The 23068-nt window shown below is 45.4% G+C and overlaps 1 protein-coding gene across 1 annotated transcript in view; it reads right to left on the bottom strand.

Annotated features, from left to right (window-relative positions):
- LOC124555972 overlaps nucleotides 1-23068 on the bottom strand; it is a 96649-nt gene that overhangs the window by 8313 nt on the left and 65268 nt on the right. The window contains exons 5-6 of the mRNA XM_047130018.1: nucleotides 13375-13583; nucleotides 1822-2007 (exon numbers count right to left, since the gene is read on the bottom strand). Coding sequence (XP_046985974.1) covers nucleotides 1822-2007; nucleotides 13375-13583 — 395 coding nt within the window. The remainder of the gene's footprint in view (nucleotides 1-1821; nucleotides 2008-13374; nucleotides 13584-23068) is intronic.

Below are 23068 nucleotides of genomic sequence, written 5' to 3'. Positions count from 1 at the left end.
CTCGTGGTCGTGCGGTAGCGTTCTCGCTTCCCACGCCCGGGTTCCCGGGTTCGATTCCCGGCGGGGTCAGGGATTTTCTCTGCCTCATGATGGCTGGGTGTTGTGTGATGTCCTTAGGTTAGTTAGGTTTAAGTAGTTCTAAGTTCTAGGGGACTGATGACCATAGATGTTAAGTCCTATAGTGCTCAGAGCCATTTGAACCATCAGAGGTGGTATTCCAGATTGCTGTACACACCAGTACCTCTATTACACAGTAGTACGTCCTCGTGCACTGATGCATGCCTGTATTCGTTGTCCATAAACAGCACTTTTCAACCTATCTCAGTCATGTTCGATAGGGTTCATGTCTGGAGAACATGCTGGCCACTCTAGTCGAGCGATGTCGTTATCCTGAAAGAAGTTCAAAATGGTTCAAATGGCTCTGAGCACTATGCGACTTAACTTCTGAGGTCATCAGTCACCTAGAACTTAGAACTAATTAAACCTAACTAACCTAAGGACATCACACACATCCATGCCCAAGGCAGGATTCGAACCTGCGACGTAGCGGTCGCTCGGCTCCAGACTACAGCGCCTAGAACCGCACGGCCACTCCGGCCGGATTGAAGGAAGTCATTCGCAAGATGTGCACGATGTGGGCGCGAATTGTCGTCCATGAAGACGAATGCCTCGCCAATATGCTGCCGATATGGTTGCACTGTTGATCGGTGGATGGCATTCACGTATCGTACAGCCGTTACAACGCCTTCCATGACCACCAGCTGCGTACGTAGGCTCTACATAATATAACTCCAAAACAACAGGGAACCTACACCTTGCTGCACTCGATGGACACTGTGTGTAAGGCGTTCAGCCTGACCGATTTGCCTCCAAACACATCTCCGACGATTGTCTGGTTGAAGGCATATGTGACACTCATCGGTGAAGAGAACGTGATGCCAATCCCGAGCGGTCCATTCGACTTTTTGTTGGACTCATCAGTAACATGCTGCAGAGTCTCGTGGTTGCAAAGATGGACCTCGCCATGGACGACGGGTGTGAAGTTTCGCATCATGCAGCCTACTACGCACAGTTTGAGTCATAGCACGACGTTTTGTGGCTGCGCGAAAAGCATTATTCAACATGGTTGGCGTTGTTCCTCCGAGCCATAATCCGTAGGCAGCAGTCATCCACTGCAGTAGTAGCCCTTGGGCGGCATGAGTGAGGCATGTCATCGACAGTTCCTGTCGATCTGTATCTCCTCCATGTCTCAACAACACCGCTTTGGTTCACTCCGAGAGGCCTGAACACTTCCCTTGCTGAGAGCCCTTTCTGGCACAAAATAACTATGCGGACGTGATCGAACCGTGGTATTGACCGTCTAGGCGTGGTTGAACTGCAGACAACACGAGCCGTGCACCTCCTTCCTGGTGGAATGACTAAGTGATCGGTTGTCGGACCCCATCCGTCTAATAGGCGCTGCTCATGCATGTTTGTTTACATCTTTGGACGGGTTTAGTGACATCTCTGAACAGTCAAAGTGACTGTGTCTGTGATACAATATCCACAGTCAACGTCTATCTTCAGGAGCAAAAGTTTTTTGATGTGTGTATGTAGTGAATAGACGACAGACCTTTCTCAGAAACACTTGTGGATTACAGTTCAACCTACGCGACGTGCGCTACACTACACCACATTAAGTTTGCTACTGTAAACAATGAGAGGGCCAAGCTTTTCTTATTTTAGTCTAATGGCATAGGTTCTGGATTTACTGTTTCAGTTTCTCTCTGTACATTGACTCCAGTGCCGTATAAAGAGAGGAGAGATGGCATGTGGACATACCCGGGAGAGGGCTCGCTGTGGCTTGGTGACGGTCTGGATGCTGAAGGCTGGCAGCACCACCTCGACGTCTCGGGCAACCAGCCGCTCCATCACCTCGGCCAGGGAGAACACTGACAGGTCGGACAGCATGCTGGCCAGGCCGCCCTTCGCGTTGGGCACCAGCACGAGCAGCGAGTACTGCCCACCCTGAAACAGCCCTTTACCTTTACAGCACAGGATTTTTCCGCTACTCTGCAGACATAACGGAATCCAGTTGATGCTGAACAGCCACAGAACACCAGGAAATCAAAACAAGCCATGGCCCTATTTGTTGAAAGTGGTTATTGGCACCTAACAAAAAGAACCTACACGCTTTTTGAAAATTTTATGAAATTTATAACATTTCCATGTTCTCTGCAACGAATGTCCCCTGTTTAAGTTATAAGGATCGCTGGCGTTGGAAGTAAGAAGCACAGAAATTTCAGTTCTCTCTACTGTACGTTATAGCATTTTACGAGCCCAAGCAGCCAGCAACTGTAATCCCAACGGCGTTGGTACATTGAGACATCTCAACATCAGCTCTACAAGCACATGAAGGTATTAGCCTTGTAAGTAGGCTGTTTAGGTTTTTATATTGGTAACGCCACGTAGCGCTCTGTATGAAAATCACTGGCTGTGCTGTGTGCAGTATGGGGCATTGTTGGAATTTGCTATTGTAGTGTTCGGCAGTTGGCTGTTAACAGTGCGTAGCGTTGCACAGTTGGAGGTGAGCCGCCAGCAGTGGTGGATGTGGGGAGTGAGATGGAGTTTTGAGAGCGGATGATCTGAACGTGTGTCCATCAGAGACAGTAAATTTGTAAGACTGGATGTCATGAACACCCTGTATATATATATATATATATATATACATATATATATATATATACATATATATATATATATATATATATATATATATATATATATATATATATATATATATATGCAGGGTGTTACAAAAAAAGGTACGGCCAAACTTTCAAGAAACATTCCTCACACACAAATAAAGAAAAGATGTTATGTGGACATGTGTGCGGAAACGCTTAATTTCCATGTTATAGCTCATTTTAGTTTCGTCAGTACGTACTTCCTCGATTCACCGGCATGATTTCATACGGGATACTCTACCTGTGCTGCTAGAGCATGTGCCTTTACAAGTACGACACAACATGTGGTTCATGCACGATGGAGCTCCTGCAAATTTCAGTCGAAGTGTTCGTACGCGTCTCAACAACAGATTCGGTGACCAATGAATTGGTAGAGGCGGACCAATTCCATGGCCTCCACGCTCTCCTGACCTCAACCCTCGTGACTTTCATTTATGGGGGCATTTGAAAGCTCTTGTCTACGCAACCCCGGTACCAAGTGTAGAGACTCTTCGTGCTCGTATCGTGGACGGCTGTGATACAATACGCCATTCTCCAGGGCTGCATCAGCGCATCAGGGAGTCCATGCGACGGAGGGTGGATGCATGTGTCCTCGCTAACGGAGGACATTTTCAACATTTCCTGTAACAAAGTGTTTGAAATCACGCTGGTACGTTGTGTTGCTGTGTGTTTCCATTCCATGATTAATGTGATTTGAAGAGAAGTAATAAAATGAGCTCTAACATGGGAAGTAAGCGTTTCCGGACACATGTCCACATTACATATTTTCTTTCTTTGTGTGTGAGGAATGTTTCCTGAAAGTTTGGCCGTACCTTTTTGTAACACCCTGTATATTATGACTTTTGAACACTATTAAGGTAAATACATTGTTTGTTCTCTATCAAAAGCTTTCATTTGCTAATTATGCCTATCAGTAGTTAGTGCCTTCAGTAGTTAGAATCTTATTTAGCTGGCAGTATTGGCGCTCGCTGTATTGCAGTAGTTCGAGTAACGAAGATTTTTGTGAGGTAAGTGATTCATGAAAAGTATAGGTTATTGTTAGTCAGGGCCATTCTTTTGTAGGGATTTTTGAAAGTCAGATTGCGTTGTGCTAAAAATATTGTGTGTCAGTTTAGTGATTATCAGAATACGTAAAGTGAGAAATGTCTGAGTACGTTCAGTTTTGCTCAGCTGTTTGAAAATCAAATAACGTAAGGGGTTTACCAGCACAATCATTCATAAATTTTTCTAAGGGGACGTTACAGCCTAATGGGACAGAAATCTGTTGGTGTGATGTACACATGCAGACAAACAAGCGATTACAATTTCAGAAAATATGTATGATTTGTTCAAGCATCACGAACTGAGAAAGTCAATAACATGTTGGTCCATCTTTGGACATCATGGAAGCAGTTATTCGACATGGCGTTGATTGATGGAGTTGTTGGATGTCCTCGGGGTTATTGTATAAACTTCTGTTCAATTGGGGCGACTGATCCTACAAAGTATGAGCTGGTAGGAGGACACTGCACATAGTGCTCCAAATGTTCTCAATTGGGAGAGGTCCGGCGACCTTGCTGGCCTAAGTAGGGTATGGCAAGCACGAAGACAATCAGTTCAAATTCTCGGAATGTGCGAGCGGGCATTATCTTGCTGAAATGTAAATCCAGAATGGCTTGCCATGAAAGGCAACACAGTGGGACGTAGAATTTCGTCGTAACGCTGTACTGTAACAGTGTCTCGGATGACAACCAAAGGAGTCCTGCAAATGGCACCCTAGACCATCACTCCTGTTTGTCAAGTCGTATATTGGGCGACAGCCACGTTGGTATCCCACCGTTGTCCGTTGTGTCTCCAGCCACGTCTTCGCTTGTAATCGGGGTCCAGTTCGAAGCAGGCCTCATCACTGAAGACGATTCGACTCCAGTCGGTGAGACTCGAGGCCGAATGTGCCAGACACATCGGAAAACCGTCTTGTTGGTGTACGGAAGACAGTGGTAGTTGGTGTAAGGGGCGTCGTGAGATCGGTCTCCGTTCTGCCACTGAAGCACCAGTTGCACGTCGGATCGATAATAATCAAGCCCAAACTCAGAGCGTGTCTGATATTTGCTCAGTACTCACGTTCTGTCATCTCTCTAGGTCGACTGTTTCCTTCTCGAAGCTGTGTTCTGCCATATTCACCCACCAACGTGGTATCCAAACGTCGAGCGACTCGCCGATTATTCCAACCAGCTTCTTTGAGCCCCTTTACAGGTCGTCTTTCACACGTTCACTTCTGGGTAGTCCGCTCCCGGTAGCTGAGTGGTCAGCGCGACGGACTGTCAATCCTAAGGGGCCGGGTTCGATTTCCGGCTGGGTCGGAGATTTTCTCTGCTCAGGGACTGGGTGTTGTGTTGTCCTAATCATCATCATTTCATCCCCATCGACGCGCAAGTCGCCGAAGTGGCGTCAAATCGAAAGACTTGCACCAGGCGAGCGGTCTACCAGACGCGAGGCCCTCGTCACACGCCATTTTTCTTACTTCTGCGTATACTGTTCACACACCTGTCTGCGAGGGATTGTTACTAACCAACTGAGTACACGGAATGAATTTCGCACTGACCTTATTCCCTGACATCGGCATACCGCCTGTTTGCTACCCTCGCCAGCTGCGCGATGAAAATGCGCTGCAGCGTCACACATTCATCCATCGGGCGCCGATTTTGCAATTTTACATGTTTCGTCTATACCTGTATGAATATCAGTTCGTGACCAATTTGCATAACTCATTCACGGTGCCTCATATTTTGTCAGAGTGTAAAACATTTTTTACCACATTTAAAGCACGTCATTGTGAAAAACATTTACGAAGGCGGCTGAAAGTAATGCCTCCGAATTTATGTAAGATATTCTTCGTGTCTACATATTTGCAGCCCTCTGCCGCTAGAGGACACAGAATTCTATCGTGTAACATGGCGGTGTGCAATCTAACTATGTCGGTGCGCGAGAAACATCGTGCTGTACTCGAGTTTCGAATTCGAAGAGTTCGTCCACACACAGTGCAGCCTCTCCTTCAACGTTACAATGCCAGACCACATACGAGCTCTGCGGCACCTGCAAGTCTGGGGTTCACTGTGAAGTATCACCCTCCATACAGTACTGACTTGGCCCCATGAGGTTTTCATCTGTTTCCAGAATATCTTCGAGGACTTCACTCTGGTGATGATGAAGCTGTGCAAATAGGTGAGGTTATGGCTCCATCAACGTATTCAGAACTTTCACAGTGACAGTATCAACTGAATGGTATCTCACTGGAAGCAATATGTTCGTAGCCAGGGTGACTTAAGAAATAAATTTGTAGATTGAAGAGAAAATTTGTAGAACGTTAATAACGTTTGTTTTATTTATAAAGCATTAAGAGTTACCACATGAAAAATCCTGAGGCGTTACTTTCCAGCACGCTCTCATACATTCGCTGCAAACTACGTGGTTTTATCAGCATGATAATTTTAAATATTTTTCCTTTTAGCATATTATTTAGTGTTTGAAACTTACCACACTACAATTTTAAGTACTGCACACTAATTCTAGCCAGAATAATTTGTGATCCACGCTACTTCCTTTTTACGTTACGTGAAAACTTGGTGTTCGATATCTTCGTTGCATATGTGATTTCCTTTATTCATTTGGACACTGGTTCTTATCTATTATGGGGACGTGTCTGTTTCGAAACACGTAACGGAAAACTGAGGAGAAAACACACTACGATGGCATTTTATAAAGTGAATCTGTCATTTCGGAGCTAAGCTAAGCACATATGGCCACTGCGAACGATTTTAGAAGATGAATATTTACCAGTGTGATTACTTATAACTGTCACTTTTACCCAGAAGTTTCCAACAGCCCAGTTGATGTAACTTATGAATCCGTACTTCCTACTATACCATTAAAGCACAACTTTATGATATGTAGCTTAAGTTCGAAATTGAGTTCAAATTCTTGTCTGGTCATTTCGATTGAAGTTTTCGTTGGTTCCATAAATGATTTCAGACGACTGTTTGAAATGCTCCATCAAGAAAGTCAACAGATTTTTCCCGTTCTTAACGGGAAATTGAGCTAATGCTGCTTCACTGAGGACCACTTTGTCAACGGGGATTTAGATTAAACCAGCCTTACTGTTTTTCTACTGTCGTGTGAGCACCTCGAAGATCGGTGAATCTTACTGTATAGATTGAGTGGGAAGCACGAAACGTTAAATGCAACAATAATAACGCTGGTTATTTCCCTGCTATAAATCACCTTATTTTCACAAATTTCCCGAACATCTCGTTGACCTTTCTTGAAATATTTTCGGTGAAATTTCGATGATCTTTTCTTCAGAGAAACTCGATTATCGCTAAATATAACTTGACAGCTTCCGTCTTCCGAGCTGTTCAAAGTGGATAATTAGTGAGCTCTCAGATAACCTTAAAGCTTGTAGCTACTTGACCGTGGCCTCGGGGCCAAGTTCGGAAGACGAACATTTTCGATACTCGCTGCATCCTTTTATACTGTAGAGTTGACTTATCTTAACATCCACTCGCCAATTTCGCATTTCATACGCCTGTCAGAACACATTTAATCAGTAATGGATATTTGCTTGACCTAGATTTAATTTTTTCCACGTGTCGCACTGCTTGCAGGACATTTTAGACGCAGATTCGTATTTGAGACGAAACTGTACGCTTAATACGATAAACAACTACTGCCTATTATTTTCAGAAAGAATACAACATGTGAGAGACGAATTATTGTTTGTCGTAAACGACAAAATAAATAAAGACTACGCTGTGTAACATAGCCTCAATATCTGATTTGCTGGCAATACAGACATGACGGTCTCGCAGCCAGTTTATCCACTTACGCTGATAAGAAATAATGAAACACCACTACGGCAACACGGAAATGAATACAATGAGCAACAATTTCCCACAAGAAAAATATTTCCAGTCCCCCAGTTCGACCCAGGTTCTCTGGAGGCTTTACTTGGTCACTCAGTAAAGGTGTTTCAACTGGCAAATGTGGAGGGCTACTTACTAGGTTTGGTGCCTCAACTACTTGCAACCACGTTGGTAGTTCTTAAATGTGCACGTACTATAGCACACTTCTAAAAATACGAAATTATATTCTCAAAACGCAGTTATCAGTGGACTCTTCTAGTTGCCACTTAAGAACGGTCACGAAAGAAACTGAACATGTCCACTGTGATGTTTGGCAGATGTGATATTCGGTCCTTATGCAAATACTAACCGTAAAATCTTAAATGAAAATTGTAATACTGTTGATGTTCTAAAGTATGAATTTATTTTATTAACCGTTTTTCGGCTTACAAGGTTATCATCAGACTAACTGTTCGCGTCTGAGATGGTGTAATACTCGTGAACAACACCGACAAAGATATTACACGTCAACAGTGAACCACGAACACAGTAAATGTCCGACAGTGAAGCGGTAATGTAAGTAAAAATATTAAGTTAAACATTACGTAAATATAAAGGTAACGAAACATAGAAAATAACTAAACTTGAAAAACAGTATCTATTAAAAATTTAAATTAACGGTATCAATAAAATAAAATTAGTACGTATCAGGTCTACTGAAAAATAGCTGCCAAAACGCTTTTCGTAAGTTTCAGTGGCTGTATAGTTTAAACGAACACAGTTTTTGCGTCGTACTGTTCCTCTAGCGTCACATCCCTTGCTTTACATGCGAAATTCAAAGAGTGCCTACAAAATAAAGCATTACTATCAACCTATCGATACGAGGGTGTTGCGGCCTATGGACATACATAAAAACCCAGTCTTTTCCAGTATTCATGATATAGTTAGGAAACTATTACAGCAGCTACAGGAGAAAATCAGTCTTAGTCTTTGTTGATCAGCCCTCATACATTACCTAGCGAACCATTATTGGTGACCTTTGTAATACACGAGCGGAAAAAAAAAATCGCAATACCAAAAAATGTGCTGTAATGAAATTTCGGGAATACATTTATCTAAGTAACATATGTAAGTGATTTACATTGCAAGACAACAGGTTAATGTCAGCACGTCATAAGTCATTGAAAATATGAAATATTGGTACATTAATAATCGGTTTAATCACCAGAACGTTGAATGTGAGCATGCAGACGTGCACGTGTTGCGTTGTACAGGTGCCGGATGTCAATTTGTGGGATGGGGTTCCACGCCTTGGCCGGTCAATGGTGGTTGTGGGTGACGCTGGAGTTATTGTCTGATTATGTCCCATATGTGCTCGATTGGAGACTGATATGGTGATTGAGCAAGCCAAGGCAACATGTCGACACACTGTACATCATGTTGGGTCACAACAGCGGTATGTGTGTGAGCATTATCCTGTTGGATGACACATCCTGGAATGACGTTCGTCTTAGGGTAGCCGAGCGGTCTAGGGCTTCTTGTCACGGTCCGCGCGGCTTCCCCGTCGGAGGTTCGAGTCCTCCCTCGGGCATGAGCGTATGTGTCATCCTTAGCGTAAGTTAGTTTAAGTTAGATTAAGTAGTGTGTAACCTTAGGGACCGATGACCTCAGCAGTTTGGTCCCATAAGACCTTACCACGAATTTCAAAAATTCCGTTCGTGAACGGCGGCACAATAGATCGAATCACCAGAAGGACGAACAGATTTGCATTCTGATTGCATGGGATAGCAACGATAGTATTCCTGCTGCTTTAGGTGTATGTCCACAGTGTCAGGCATGCAGGCACGATGCTTGCAGGATCTGAACTGGCCACCTCCTAACCAACAAACGGCCGTCACTGGCGCCAAGGAGAATCAGCTGTCCTCAGAAAACGCAAAATACCCCCACCCTACCATCCAATGAGCTTCCGCTTGGTATCACTTAAGTCGCAAATGGAAGTGGTTTGGGGTTAGTGAAATGCACGTTACGAGGCGTCTGACTGAGCTGTCCTTGTTTGTTTTGTTTAGGGCGCATAAACAACTAGGGTCATACGCGCCTACATCAGGACTGTAGAACACAGACTAAGAGGAGTTAAAAACGATTACAAGTTAATCCCAATCGACGGAAGAGAAGACAGCTAAAAACAGGGACGCGGAAAAAGGTCTATTAAACATTCTATAGAGAAACGGAGGTCATGAACTAAAAATTAAATGGCGTTCGCCATATTGCTACGACGTATAAAAAGTAAAACGCGGTCGACAGCCCGCGTGTTGCGCAACCTAGCTAAAATGATCTCAAGGCGAGAGGGCCGAGAAGAGGTCGTCCAAGGTGATGGGAGAAGCTTAATAACGCGGAGCTTGTTACATGAAGGGAGGACCAGTGACGATCCCAAAGTGACACCACTTACCGACAGACAGCAACACAGAGATCATCGGAGGGAATGTAAGCACTAGCGGGCTGAGATACGAGGACTGTGAATGTCATACTGTATGAGCAGCGTAACTCCCCCACGAGATGGAAGCCGTCCTCAGGGGAAGGCCAAAGCGGACTGGGAACAAATGCGAGAGCTCCCTGAAGGGAGGAAGCAAGTGGACGCTGCGATTCTAACAGTAGCCGTAAATCCTCTTTGTTGGATCGAAGATCGCGAACGTTCCATTGGAGGAGAGTCATGACGAGGAAAAAATGAAGGGATGTAACCTTGGCTGCTGCCGAGTGCCACCCTTCGAACGCTCGCTGCTACAGAGCCCATATGCAGGAGGATACTGCTCCATTATGTCTACAGAATCGTCGACATTCTCCTTCTGTCGGCCAGCGGAGTCGAGGGCAGAGAAGCTGGTAGTGGTGGGCACCAGCGACATGGAGGTCGGCCAGGCGAAGCTATCACTTGGCGACACCATCGAAGAGGATCTTCGACTCTGCGAAGTAGACGGCCGTTTGTCTTTGACTTCTTCGAGGCATTCTGGTTTGCGGAGGAAGACTCAGATGTTGGTTCGTTGGTTAGTTGGCTGGCTGGCTGGCTGGAGGGACATAGAAAGTCTTCGCCGGACTTTTTGTCCCTAGAGGTTAAAGTTTTGTGGCGCGTTACACAGTTGGAGGAGGAGATGGGGACGCTACCGCGACGTTGGGCGGTTTCACAACCGTGGTGTTAAATTTGAGGTCGCATGTTTGCGTTGTCATATCCTTCACGGAGCGAAATGTAACAAGAACAGTACTGTAGGTGCCAGATGGTAGAATGCAAGGTTTCCTACTAGCAAACAAATTGCGAGCGACCGGATAAGGCACTTTTCCTTCATCCGGATCTCCTGGACAGCCCGCTCATCCAGATACACTGGACAGTTGCGGGAGAAGGCGGCAGGGTCGCCATTGCAGTTGGTGCAGTGGGGAGGAGGAGGAGGTGGACAAGCGCCCTCATGCATCCCTACCACAGCTTACACATTGGCCTGGGTGTCCATAGGACTCTCGACTGTGGTTGTAACGATGACACTGGCAGCAGTGCATCGGATTCAGTATTAACGGCCTGACTGCGATAACTTCATAACCTGCTTTGATCTTCGATGGAAGAAACACTCTACCGAGAGAGAGAGAGAGAGAGACAGAGAGAGAGAGAGAGAATGTGGGCACTAAGGAGACACCCAGTGTACTGCAATGACACCCTGATCAAAGAGGTGCGTTTGGATTTTTGCCTCGGTCAGACCATCGAGCAGCCTAGTGTAGATAACACTACATGAAGAATTCAGCCTTTGATGGGCCTCGACACGAATAGGATAGGCATGGAGGAGCGAAGCTGCATGCAGTTGTGCTTTAGAATCAGAAGCAGTTTCCAAAAGCAAAGTGCTACTGCGTAAACTAGAGCAGGATTTCACACGGCCAGCAATTGCTTCAGCACTTTTCTGAATAATGAACAGATTTACTGTGGAAAAGGGCTGACTGTCATCAGTATGTGAAACCACGGGGAACCGTGGTGCATCTGGGAGGGTCCTTGAAGCTTTAGCCTCATTCCATTTCGTAGCCGTTGAACGTGAAGATGATTCGCTCATTGTGAGAAAACCTCCGTGATTGCCAGCATCTCTGATGGCGCTCCTTCCAAATGGGGCCCCCTTCAGAATGGGGTGCACGCGCTTTAGGTGACTGTTCACACCTCTGGTCACATCTCCGGAACACCTGACAGTCGGCAATTTGGGAAGGTAGCAGCCCACGCAGTCACCGCTCCCTGGGCCTGACCTGTACCAGGGGGTGCATGCGAACTCTACCTGTCGACCTGGGGCTGGGAATTACGCGTTACACAGTCAACTATCACTCGTCAGATGCGTGGGATCGCCTTCAGGAGCGCACAGTGAGGACGAAGAAAAAGAGGAACCTCAAACGGAGGAAGGACAGGAGAAGGTGGAAGTGAAAGAAGAAAAGAATAAAAAACAGTGGAGAGTTTTCTGATACTGACTACCGAAAATGCGGAATTCGTTTCCAGAAACAACTCAGGCATGTTCCCCAAAGCAGAGGGAAAAGAACAGCAAGAGGACAGACATGTAGCATGGAAGGGGAAAGATGCTACAAAGGCTGAGGCCCCGTGGTAGCCATCCGCGAACCTGGCAAAGAGCGGTGCGCCCCTAGGGAGGGTTGAGATGGGGGGGGGGGTGATGAAAATTGCTGCTGCAGATGCAGTAAGATGCGCGAGACCCATACGTCGAGCACTACGGTCTTCGCTCTCGGTAGTACCACGTGGCCGGCCGGAGTCCGGTCTTCTTGCGACCCTACATTCTCGTGACCGTCGCCGTCAGCAATTTTGTGCAGTGGCTGCATTCTTGCGAAGTCTCTCTGCAATAATGCAGAAGAAACATTCTGCTTCTAGTTGCCCTATATCACGACCTAGTTCAAACTCAGTGCGGTAATGATAATTGCGTCTTTGTCACTTTTTCTTGACTAATGTCAACTCGCCCGCCCGGTTGGCCGTGCGGTCTGACGCACGGCTTTCCGGGCGGGAAGGAGCGCCGATCCCAGGCACGAATCCGTCCGGCGGATTTGTGTCGAGGTCCGGTGAACCGGCCAGTCTGTGGATGGTTTTTAGGCGGTTTTCCATCTGCCTCGGTGAATGCGGGCTGGTTCCCCTTATTCCGCCTCAGTTACACTATGTCGGCGATTGCTGCGCAATCAAGTTCTCCACGTACGCGTACACCACCATTACTCTACCACGCAAACATAGCGGTTACACTCGTCTGGTGTGAGACGTTCCCTGGGAGGGGGGGGGGGGGGCAGGGTCCACCGGGGGCCGAACAGCACAATAACCCTGAAAGAAAGGTTCGGTGTGGGGCGGCGGAGGGGTGAAGTGGACTGCGGTAGTAGTCGTGGGGTTGTGGACAACTACGGCTGCGGCGGGGACGGAGCCTCTCCGTCGTTTCTAGGTCCCCGGTTAACATACAATACAATACAATGTCAACTCACCATGTCACTACCGTTACAGAGTAAATTTAAAGCAAACCTGATTTGATCCTCACAGTTACGCTAGTAGCTCCACTCTTCCGCGGCTGGAGCGAAATTTTAATACACATCTTTCAGATTTAGAGACAAGCCTTTCAACATTCGTTTGTGTCACACCGCTCCTCCTTGGTTCTGTGATTTTTTTTTTCGGCCAGTGAATAAGATTAAACAGTGAAGTTGTGAATGTGTAACAGAAGGTGTGAATATTCATGCCTGCTGACATCTCTAACGAGTGCATATTCGGTGAAGACGTACAGTACCTCATATGGAAACTCCACCGCAACGGCGTCGAGGTCGGTCAGGTTGCCTCCCCGGATGGAGCCGGCAGCGCGGACCATAGGCACAAACACCTCAGCAGAGCCTGTCTTGTGGAACGGCTGCGGCTCAGCCACGCGGCTGAAGGGCACAGCCCACCGGCCCCAGACGTACAGTCCGTTGAATAACAGCATCTGCGACGGCGACGTCGTGTCTACAACACATCAACCCGTCGTTGCAAAGCCACCCCACAAATATTTCGCCATACACCGCTTTTGGTTACACAGAAATTGTACCAGACGAACGCTTATTAACCGAAGTATGCTCGTCAGTGGTGTCATGTTGAAGTTGTGACTTAAGAATTTCTTAGTAGGGAGTACGTAGCACATCTTTGAGGGAGAATCAGTAACTTCACTCATGCGCCAGGGAAGTACACTACTGGCCATTAGAATTGCTACACCAAGAAGAAATACAGATGATAAACGGGTATTCATTGGACAAATATATTATACTAGAACTGACATGTGATTACTTTTTGACGCAATTTGGGTGCATAGATCCTGAGAAATCACTACCCAGAACAACCACCTCTCGCCGTAATAACGGCCTTTATACGCCTGGGCATTGAGTCAAACAGAGCATGGATGGCGTGTACAGGTACAACTGCCCATGCAGCTTCAACACTGTACCACAGTTCATCAAGAGTAGTGACTGGCGTATTGTGACGAGCCAGTTGCTCGGCCACCATAGACCAAATGTTTTCAGTTGGTGAGAGATCTGGAGAATGTGCTGCCCAGGGCAGCAGTCGAACATTTTCTGTATCCAGAAAGGCCGGTACAGGATCTGGAACATGCGGGCGTGCATTATCCTGCTGAAAATGTAGGGTTTCGCATGGATCAAATCAAAGGTAGAGCCACATGTCGTAACACATCTGAAACGTAACGTCCACAGTTCAAAGTGCCGTAAACTCTAACAAGAGGTGACAGAGACGTGTAACCAATGACACTTCATACCATCACGCCGGGTGATACGCCAGTATGGCGATGAATACACGCTTCCAATGTGCGTTCACCGCGATGTCGCCTAACACGGATGCGACCATCATAATGCTATAAACAGAACCTGGATTCGTCCGAAAAAATGACGTTTTGCCATTCGTGCACCCAGGTTCGTCGTTAAGTACACCATCGCAGGCGCTCCTGTCTGTGATGCAGCGTCAAGGGTAACCGCAGCCACGGTCTCCGAGCTGATAGTCCATGCTGCAGCGAACGTCGTCGAACTGTTCGTGCAGATGATTGTTATCTTGCAAATGTCCCCATATGTTGACTCAGGGATCGAGACGTGGCTGCACGATCCGTTACAGCCATTTGGATAAGATGCCTGTCATCTCGACTGCTAGTGATACGAGGCCGTTGGGATCCAGCATGGTGTTCCGTATTACCCTCCTGAACCCACCGATTCCATATTCTTCTAACAGTCTTTGGATCTCGACCAACGCGAGCAGCAATGTCGCGATACGATGAACCGCAATCGTGATAGGCTACAATCCGACCTTTAGCAAAGTCGGAAACGTGATGGTACGCATTTCTCCTCCTTACACGAGGCAGCACAACATCGTTTCACGAGGCAACGCCGGTCAACTGCTGTTTGTGTATGAGAAATCGGTCGGAAACTTTCCTCATGTTAGCACGTTGTAGGTGTCGCCACCGGCGCCAACCTTGTCTGAATGCTCTGACAAGCTAATCATTCGTATATCACAGCATCTTCTTCCAGTCGGTTAATTTTCGCGTCTGTAGCATGTTATCTTCGTGGTGTAGCAATTTTAATGGCCAGTAGTGTATTTTGGGATGCTTACTGTTAGTATCGTACATTAATGACCTAGCAGACAATAATCTGCTCATATCTCTTACAAATCATACAATTCTTTATAAGATTTCAAACCTGTACTGAGATTGGCGATTTGCTTTAAATGTTCAGAAATGTAAAATTCTGCACTACACAAAACGGAAAAGCTACAGTACCATTTCTCAGTCTTACAGATACGTTGGTGTAATGGGTTCCAGCCCCGGTCCGGCACACAGTTTTGAACTGCCAACAAGTCTCTTCTTGGTATAAATTTGAGGAGATATGAACTGGGTTGATCGGATACACTGAACAGTATGAAATCATGCAGCAGAATTTTTTTCATTCGTATGATACTGGAAAAATATTTCAAGTTAAACAAGGACATTGTCATCAAAGTATTACTGCGGCTCCTCTTAGTATATTGTTCGAGTGCATGAGATCCGTACCAATAGACAACCGCGGATACCTAACGTACACAAGGAATAACTGCTCGAATAGACAAGTTTAACTCACAGAAGAGCGCCATGGAAATGATGAAAAGAATGAACTGGGAGATGTTTTAAGCTAGATGTAAACTATTCCGTGAAACACAAATTACCTTACAGGTCGGGCAACCATAGCTAAGGAACCTTTACATAATTTAGAACTTTAGGGAAATCACAAACAGCTATTGCGGATTTGAAATTTCACTCAGTTTAAGGTAGACTGTTTTCCCATCTTTGATTTTAAGTTGTTTGATTGTCCTTCACATCATGTATTCCATGAAAGTCAGCTTTATAGTTTAAAGAAATGATATTGGTGAATCTATGAATATAATAGAACCTCCTACATCTCTCTAGGGAGGACTGTGAAAACAAGATTATACTGATCACAGTGCGTAAAGATACATTTAAGCTGTCGTTCATCTTACGCTCCATACACCAATAAAACGGGAAGGAACCTGAATGTGTGGAACAATTCTAAGTACCTTCTGCCATTGAATTCAATTGTAGAAGGGCAAATACGCAGCGCACTTTAGTAAAAAGCGAGGGCACCTACTTATAAATCGCATGGTTAAGTACTAAAAGTGCCCACTTCTTTAAGCCAGACCCATTCTGTGGCACTGCGTAACGTAAGATCGTTTTTTAGCGCTTATATACAGCTGTTGCCCGCAACTAGCTAAACACCAAATAGATTTAAGTTCTAAGTCATTCTCTGCGCAAGTACTCGGTAGCAGGTATGTTTAATGTAATATAATAGCGAGTTCACTCTAATGGCTGCAATATCGTTTAAGTTCGCAGATGAACTGCAACAAAATCTCCTGCTGTCATATAATGAACGGCCGGCCGTTGTGGCCGAGCGGTTCTAGGCGCTTCAGTCCGGAACCGCGCGACTGCTACGGTCGCAGGTTCGAATCCTGCCTCGGGCATGGATGTGTGTGATGTCCTTAGGTTAGTTAGGTTTAAGTAGTTCTAAGTTCGAGGGGACTGATGACCTCAGATGTTAAGTCCCATAGTGCTCAGAGCCATTTGAACCATGTAATGAACGGGGGCAGGGGGCCAGCGGACGGACATTTGAAGGCCACTTGAAAGCTAAACAAACCATACAACTGCAAATGTACTCGCAGCAGACGAGACTGCCCCGCGACAGTGGTGCGCCGTATTCAACGGCCGTAAATATTAAGTCAATCGTTTTCGATTACACTGCAGAACTAAGCAGAAACCATACTTCTCAAAATAGAAAATTATTCAAAACTAATTAAAACTAAGTTGCTCCACGACACAGCGCTATTCACTATTTAATTTACAGTTCTTATATTTGCGCTACCGTGAAAATATTGCTGCTGTAGTAGTTAGCTAAATACAGTCAGTTCAAGAAACTGAGAACTTTTTCGTTGATTGCACGATTAATGGGTCAAAGATGCAGTCCGTCATGTAAGATACTTATTCGTGGATGAGCAGCGAAGCTGAACGATCATCTACTCTCAGGTGATATTAAAATGAATTTTAGATTTCGGTAATTACAACAATTGGCACTGCAGTTCCTCAATCAAACAGCGATTAGAGAAACCCTTGTACAGCTGATGCCAATATACTGAAGTACAGGCCGACAGCGGAGAGTGAAGACATACAAATGGCAGAGTGAATGCTCGCGAAATGTGATTCGCAGGAGTGCACAAAATATTCTGTACGATCTATACTAATGAGTACAAACCTTTCTATAGTTCCAGTTATCTAATTTTGTGCAACTGGTTTCAGCAAGAAATCGTCACATTTGTTGGGAACGAAGTAAAATATCCTGAATATGTTCGTGCCGTTAGGAAACATGGTGTAGGTAACTCACTTCGTCGCTTCATTTGATGATGCCTTTTCTAGTGGCAAATAATGAAGGCATATTTCTCCATTTTGTGATCATTTTCTCACATTTTTCGTAGGTATAAAATATAAGCTGTCAATCCAACAGGAGGCTGTATAACAGTATACAGAAATGATATTAAGCACCCTATATCGACTCTGAAACAGTTTACTTTGCTCTTATTTTTATTATATTTACACCACTTCTGGAATAGGAAGTCTTACTCCATACGAAATTTTTGATTTTCATTTTTTGGCGGTCTGAAATCGAACGCCATTACCCATTATTCCGTGAATTCAAATGAGTTCAGGTCGCCATGCTTTGAAACGTATAAAAAGTGCTTTGAAACGTAGAAAAATTTTCCTACAGATATGCGTGTAGGAAAGAGCTCAACACATGAACGATTTGAGTTCGCCCTAGGTGGGGGTTAGGATCTATTTAGTTTGCCCATAATCTCAAATGGTTGTGGAAGTACAATAGACACGCGCAGCTTATGAGAAAGAGGTAGTCCCATATCGACAGAGACACGTGCACATCTAATTCAGATTATTTGGTATGTCGCGAGTTTAAAACTGATACGCTACCTGCGAGACGATACTGCTCAGGGAGCATTAGACGCAGCATTACGCTCTTTGTTAGGGAGATGGTATTTTCTCTTAGAACTGACTGACACCAATTATACATCTGTGTGTTTGTGGTTTTAGGCCAAGTTCCAGAACACCTACCACTGCCACACCACCTGTGTCAAATCTGCCTGCCGCTGTGGCCGAGCTGTTCTAGGCGCTTCAGTCTGGAACCGCACGACCGCTACGGTCGCAGGTTCGAATCCTACCTCTGGCATGGATGCGTGTGATGTCCTTAGGTTGGTTAGGTTTAAGTAGTTCTAAGTGTAGGGGACTGATGACCACATATGTTAAGTCCCATAGTGCTCAGAGCCATTTTACCATTTTGTCATAAATTTTTACGTACCGTTGGTACTAAATTGTCGTAAGACCTACGAAACGATCGAATAAAGTTTTTATCACTTCCCAACATAACACGTGAAATGAATGGTATGAACGTTTTCCGTACCATTAGCAAGTAGGTGGTCTTTGGTATCATTTTCTGTAACTAAGTAAACGTGCGCGACAGATTGTTTGTCCTTACGTTTCCAAATTACAATATAATTGCTTTCTTCCAAGAGGACAAACATCTTCACGTCTGTGAAGTACCTTAGGACAGACAGCGTGTCTTTGTTGCACTTGAGAAAAGATGCAGACAATGTGTACTGTAATCGGTTACGTGATTTTATCTTCCACTTGGATCGAATGCCAGAGCTCGCCCCTGTAAAAAGTGCGGAAATTTTGGAAACGCTTTAACGGTAATTGGAGTATGTCATACTCCTCCCTTTATCAGCACAGAGTACAAATATTCTGTTAATTTTGTTCTCTTTTGCTAGTACGTTGCAATTTGTGTTCTTAATGCCGATTAAGTAGTAATGCATGCATTACTAGTGAATTACGAGCATGCTAATACTTCACGTTATTTTAGTGTTTGCCGGCCGCTGTGGCCGAGCGGTTCTAGGCGCTTCAGTCTGGAACCGTGCGACCTCTACGGTCGCAGGTTCGAATCCTGCCTCGGGTATGGATGTGTGTGATGTCCTTAGGTTAGTTAGGTTTAAGTAGTTCTAAGGTCTAGGGGACTGATGACCTCAGATGTTAAGTCCCGTAGTCCTCAAAGCCACTTGAGCCATTTTATTTTAGTGTTTGTATGTTTAATGCATCATAAGCCACAGATCGGATTACGAAACTTTTGACCGATGTTGTCAAATCTGTGAATGTCAGTGAAAGTAATCCCAAAAGAAAAAAAAATTTTTTTGCTTGAAGTGAACATTGAAACTTTAATTGAATATACTCCACGAAATATTTGCCATTAGTACCTTCACGTAAATGTGGATACCATGCTCGCTACAAGAAGGACTGTATAATTCAGAAGTGTTCTGGCGTAGTTTCCTCTCAGCGTTCTGATTTTTATCTCGTTGACAGCCTTTGTGGGAAGCAACGCGAGGAAGCTCGATGCTTCCTAAGGTCAAGCACAAAGGCACCTCTCGACGTCGTTCTTGCCGAGAAGCAGCCGTCTGCGCCTGTATTCAATTTCATCCAATCAATGCCACCGCGCACGTGCCGACGGAATCTTACAAGAACTACGGTCCAAGAATCCTTACGTGTGGCTGTCGCAAAAGAGCTTTATTCGCATGAAAATCGGAATAAATAAGAAAGAAAAATAGTGCTCCACGTGTTCGTGTAGTTGGAGGTAGACGGCAGGTCTCTTTATCAGTTCTGTAAAATGTCACTGAAGACTTAAGAAATCACCCGCCTCGCTAAACGACAGCTATTGTAACCATAATTTTCAACAAATAGCAGAACTTCTGAATGCTATTGCTTTAGAATTACGAATAGAAATTAAAATAAAAAATCCATGCATAAAAAGTTCAAGGTGCGCGATTACTTACAAATAAGACTGAAGCAAATTGGTAGGTTTAGTCTTCTAAGAGATAATAAACATGTTGGACACCATATGGTACAGCTGACCAAGCTACCACGTGTCTTGAGACATGTGACTTGCGTGAGAGACAAACCGCAGCCAATAAGCCTAGATGTAGACTGCACTAGTAACATTAGGTGGCTGGCAAGCCACAGTGACCACGGTCGCAGGTTCGAATCCTGCCTCGGGCATGGATGTGTGAGATGTCCTTAGGTTAGTTAGATATAAGTCGTTCTACGTTCTAGGGGACTGATGACCTCAGAAGTTAAGTCCCATAGTGCTCAGAGCGATTTGAACCAAGCCACAGTTATAAGTGTTCTTTTTCTCAATAAGTTTCAACTCTAAACAAGAAAGAATGTTCATCACATTCAGATCGTTCCTGCGAGGTTGCTTTCTACAGAAAAACATCACTTAACAAGGAAACCTGGTATGCATTTTACAAAATTGGTGTAGTTAAAGCAATATAACGCTTGTAAATTGTGAAAAATTCGCGTAAATTTATTTTCAGAATTAATGACGCCTACTGGCAACGTTTTGAAGCCATACGTATTATCAACGATAAAGCAAATGCATGGAACGGGAAAGAAATTTAAGACTGAGATGATGACGGGATTTTGCAGTACGTGTAGCGCCTCTACAACGGAGATCAGATCTAAAACATCCGTGCTACCAACTTCTTCGGTAAGTGTTTCGGATCCTTGTCACCTGAGGCCGAAGAAATATTAAGGCATTCATAAAACTATTACTACAGTTGCAATTAAGTGGTCTAATATACATCTACATACATACTTCACAAGTCACCAATTGGTGCATGACGGAGAGGCACTTGTACCATTGCTAATTTTCTTTTCCGTTTCACTGTCAAATCGACAGCTCTACATTCATGGATAGATTATCCATAATACCGGACTAATACACTGATCAGCCAGAAGATTGTGACGATCTACCTACTAACCAGTACGTCAACCTTTGGCACAGATAACAGCGGCGACGCATTGTGACATGGAAACAATGAGACCTTGGCAGGTCGCTGGAGGGAGTTTGCTCCACATCTGCCCCCACAAATCACCTAATTCTCCTAAATTGCGGGGACGGGAGCAATGAGCTCTGACACCACTTTCAATCACATCCAAGATGTGTGTGATCGAGTTCGGATCTGGCAACTTGGGAGCCAGAACATCAATAGGAACTCACCACTGTGTTCCTCGAACCATTCCGTTGAAAAATGCCACTGACGTCGGGAGACATAATCATTATGAAGTGGGGTACGTGGTCTGCCAACAGTGTACGATACTTCATGGCCGTCACGGTGCCTTGTGCAAGCTCCTCTGGCTCCTTGGAGACCACGTGAATGTTCCCCACAGCATAACGGAGCCGCCACCAGCTTGTCTGCTTCCTGCAGTAGAGGTATCAAGGAGCTTTCCTCCTGGATGACGACGGATTCTTTCCGTCTCATCGGGATGATGAAGGTATTGGGATTCATCAGACCATGCAACGTTTTGCCACTGCAGCAACGTCCGTTGCCAATGATGATTATATGTGGTTAGTGGGGCGCTCAACTGCGCGGTCATAACCGCCAGTACAATGCCCCAGTTTTTACACAGTCCAATTTTTGTTCGCAGTCCAATCTGAAACTTCCTGGCAGATTAAAACTGTGTGCCGGACCGAGACTCGAACTCGGGACCTTTGCCTTTCGCGGGCAAGTGATCTACCAACTGAGCTACCCAAGCACGACTCACGCCCCGTCCGGCACACAGTTTTAATCTGCCAGGAAGTTTCATATCAGCGCACACTCCGCTGTAGAGTGAAAATTTCATTCTAGAAACATCCCCCAGGCTGTGGCTAAGCCATGTCTCCGCAATATCCTTTCTTTCAGGAGTGCTAGTTCTGCAAGGTTCGCAGGAGAGTTTCTGCAAAGTTTGGAAGGTAGGAGACGAGGTACTGGCAGAAGTAAAGCTGTGAGGACGGGGCGTGAGTCGTGCTTGGGTAGCTCAGTTGGTAGAGCACTTGCCCGCGAAAGGCAAAGGTCCCGAGTTCGAGTCTCGGTCCGGCACACAGTTTTAATCTGACAGGAAGTTTCTTATCAGCGCACACTCCGCTGTAGAGTGAAAATTTCATTCTAGAAACAGTCCAATTTAGCCACTGTCAAGAATGATGATGATGACTGAAATGATGAGGACAACACAAACACCCAGTCCCCGAGCAGAGAAAATCTCCAACCCGATAAGGAATCGAACCTGTGACCCCATGATCCATGGCAGCACCGCTAGCCACTAGACAAGAGCTGCGGTTTTCATTGCCGATGGTTACGTGCCCATTTCAGTCTTCGTTGCCGATGTCGTGGTGTTAACATTGGCAAGTGCATGGGTCTTCGGCTGCGGAGGCTCATCGTTAGGAATGTTGGTGCCCTTTGTGTTCTGACACACACGCACTCTGCCCATCGTTGAAGTCTGATGTTAGTTGCGCCACAGTTCACCGCCTGTCCTGCTTTACCAGTTTGCCCATACTACGACGTCATCACATTTGTTTCGGCACGTGGTGAAGACGCCTACCACAGAGCTCCTCTAACACCGACAAGTCGTGTCGCTTTCGAAATGCTCGTGCCGAGCCTCCGGGCTGTTACAACTTGCCCTCGGTCGAACTCAAATCTCGAGCCTTCGCCATCCTACACACGGACAGCACGCTCACTGATACATGTCCCATGCCTGTGTCTGACTAGCAGTCATTCGTCGCCAGGTGATGGTCCTATCGCCAGGACGGGTTTATCTCGATAATAAGTCGGTAGTCATAATGTTCTGACTGATCAGTGTATGTTAAATGGCTGTAAGTACTATGGGACTTAACATCTGAGGTAATCAGTCCCCTAGAACTTAGAACTACTTAAACCTAACTAACCTAAGGACATCACACACATCCATGTCCGAGGCAGGATTCGAACCTGCGACCGTAGCAGCAGGGGATGCGCCTAGAACCGCTCGACCACAGCGGCCGGCTGTG

Source organism: Schistocerca americana, chromosome X, assembly GCF_021461395.2.
Source record: "Schistocerca americana isolate TAMUIC-IGC-003095 chromosome X, iqSchAmer2.1, whole genome shotgun sequence".
In the NCBI taxonomy this organism is placed as follows: domain Eukaryota; kingdom Metazoa; phylum Arthropoda; class Insecta; order Orthoptera; family Acrididae; genus Schistocerca; species Schistocerca americana.
The sequence above is the reverse complement of the archived record's forward strand: the minus strand, read 5'-3'. Positions and strand labels throughout refer to the sequence as shown.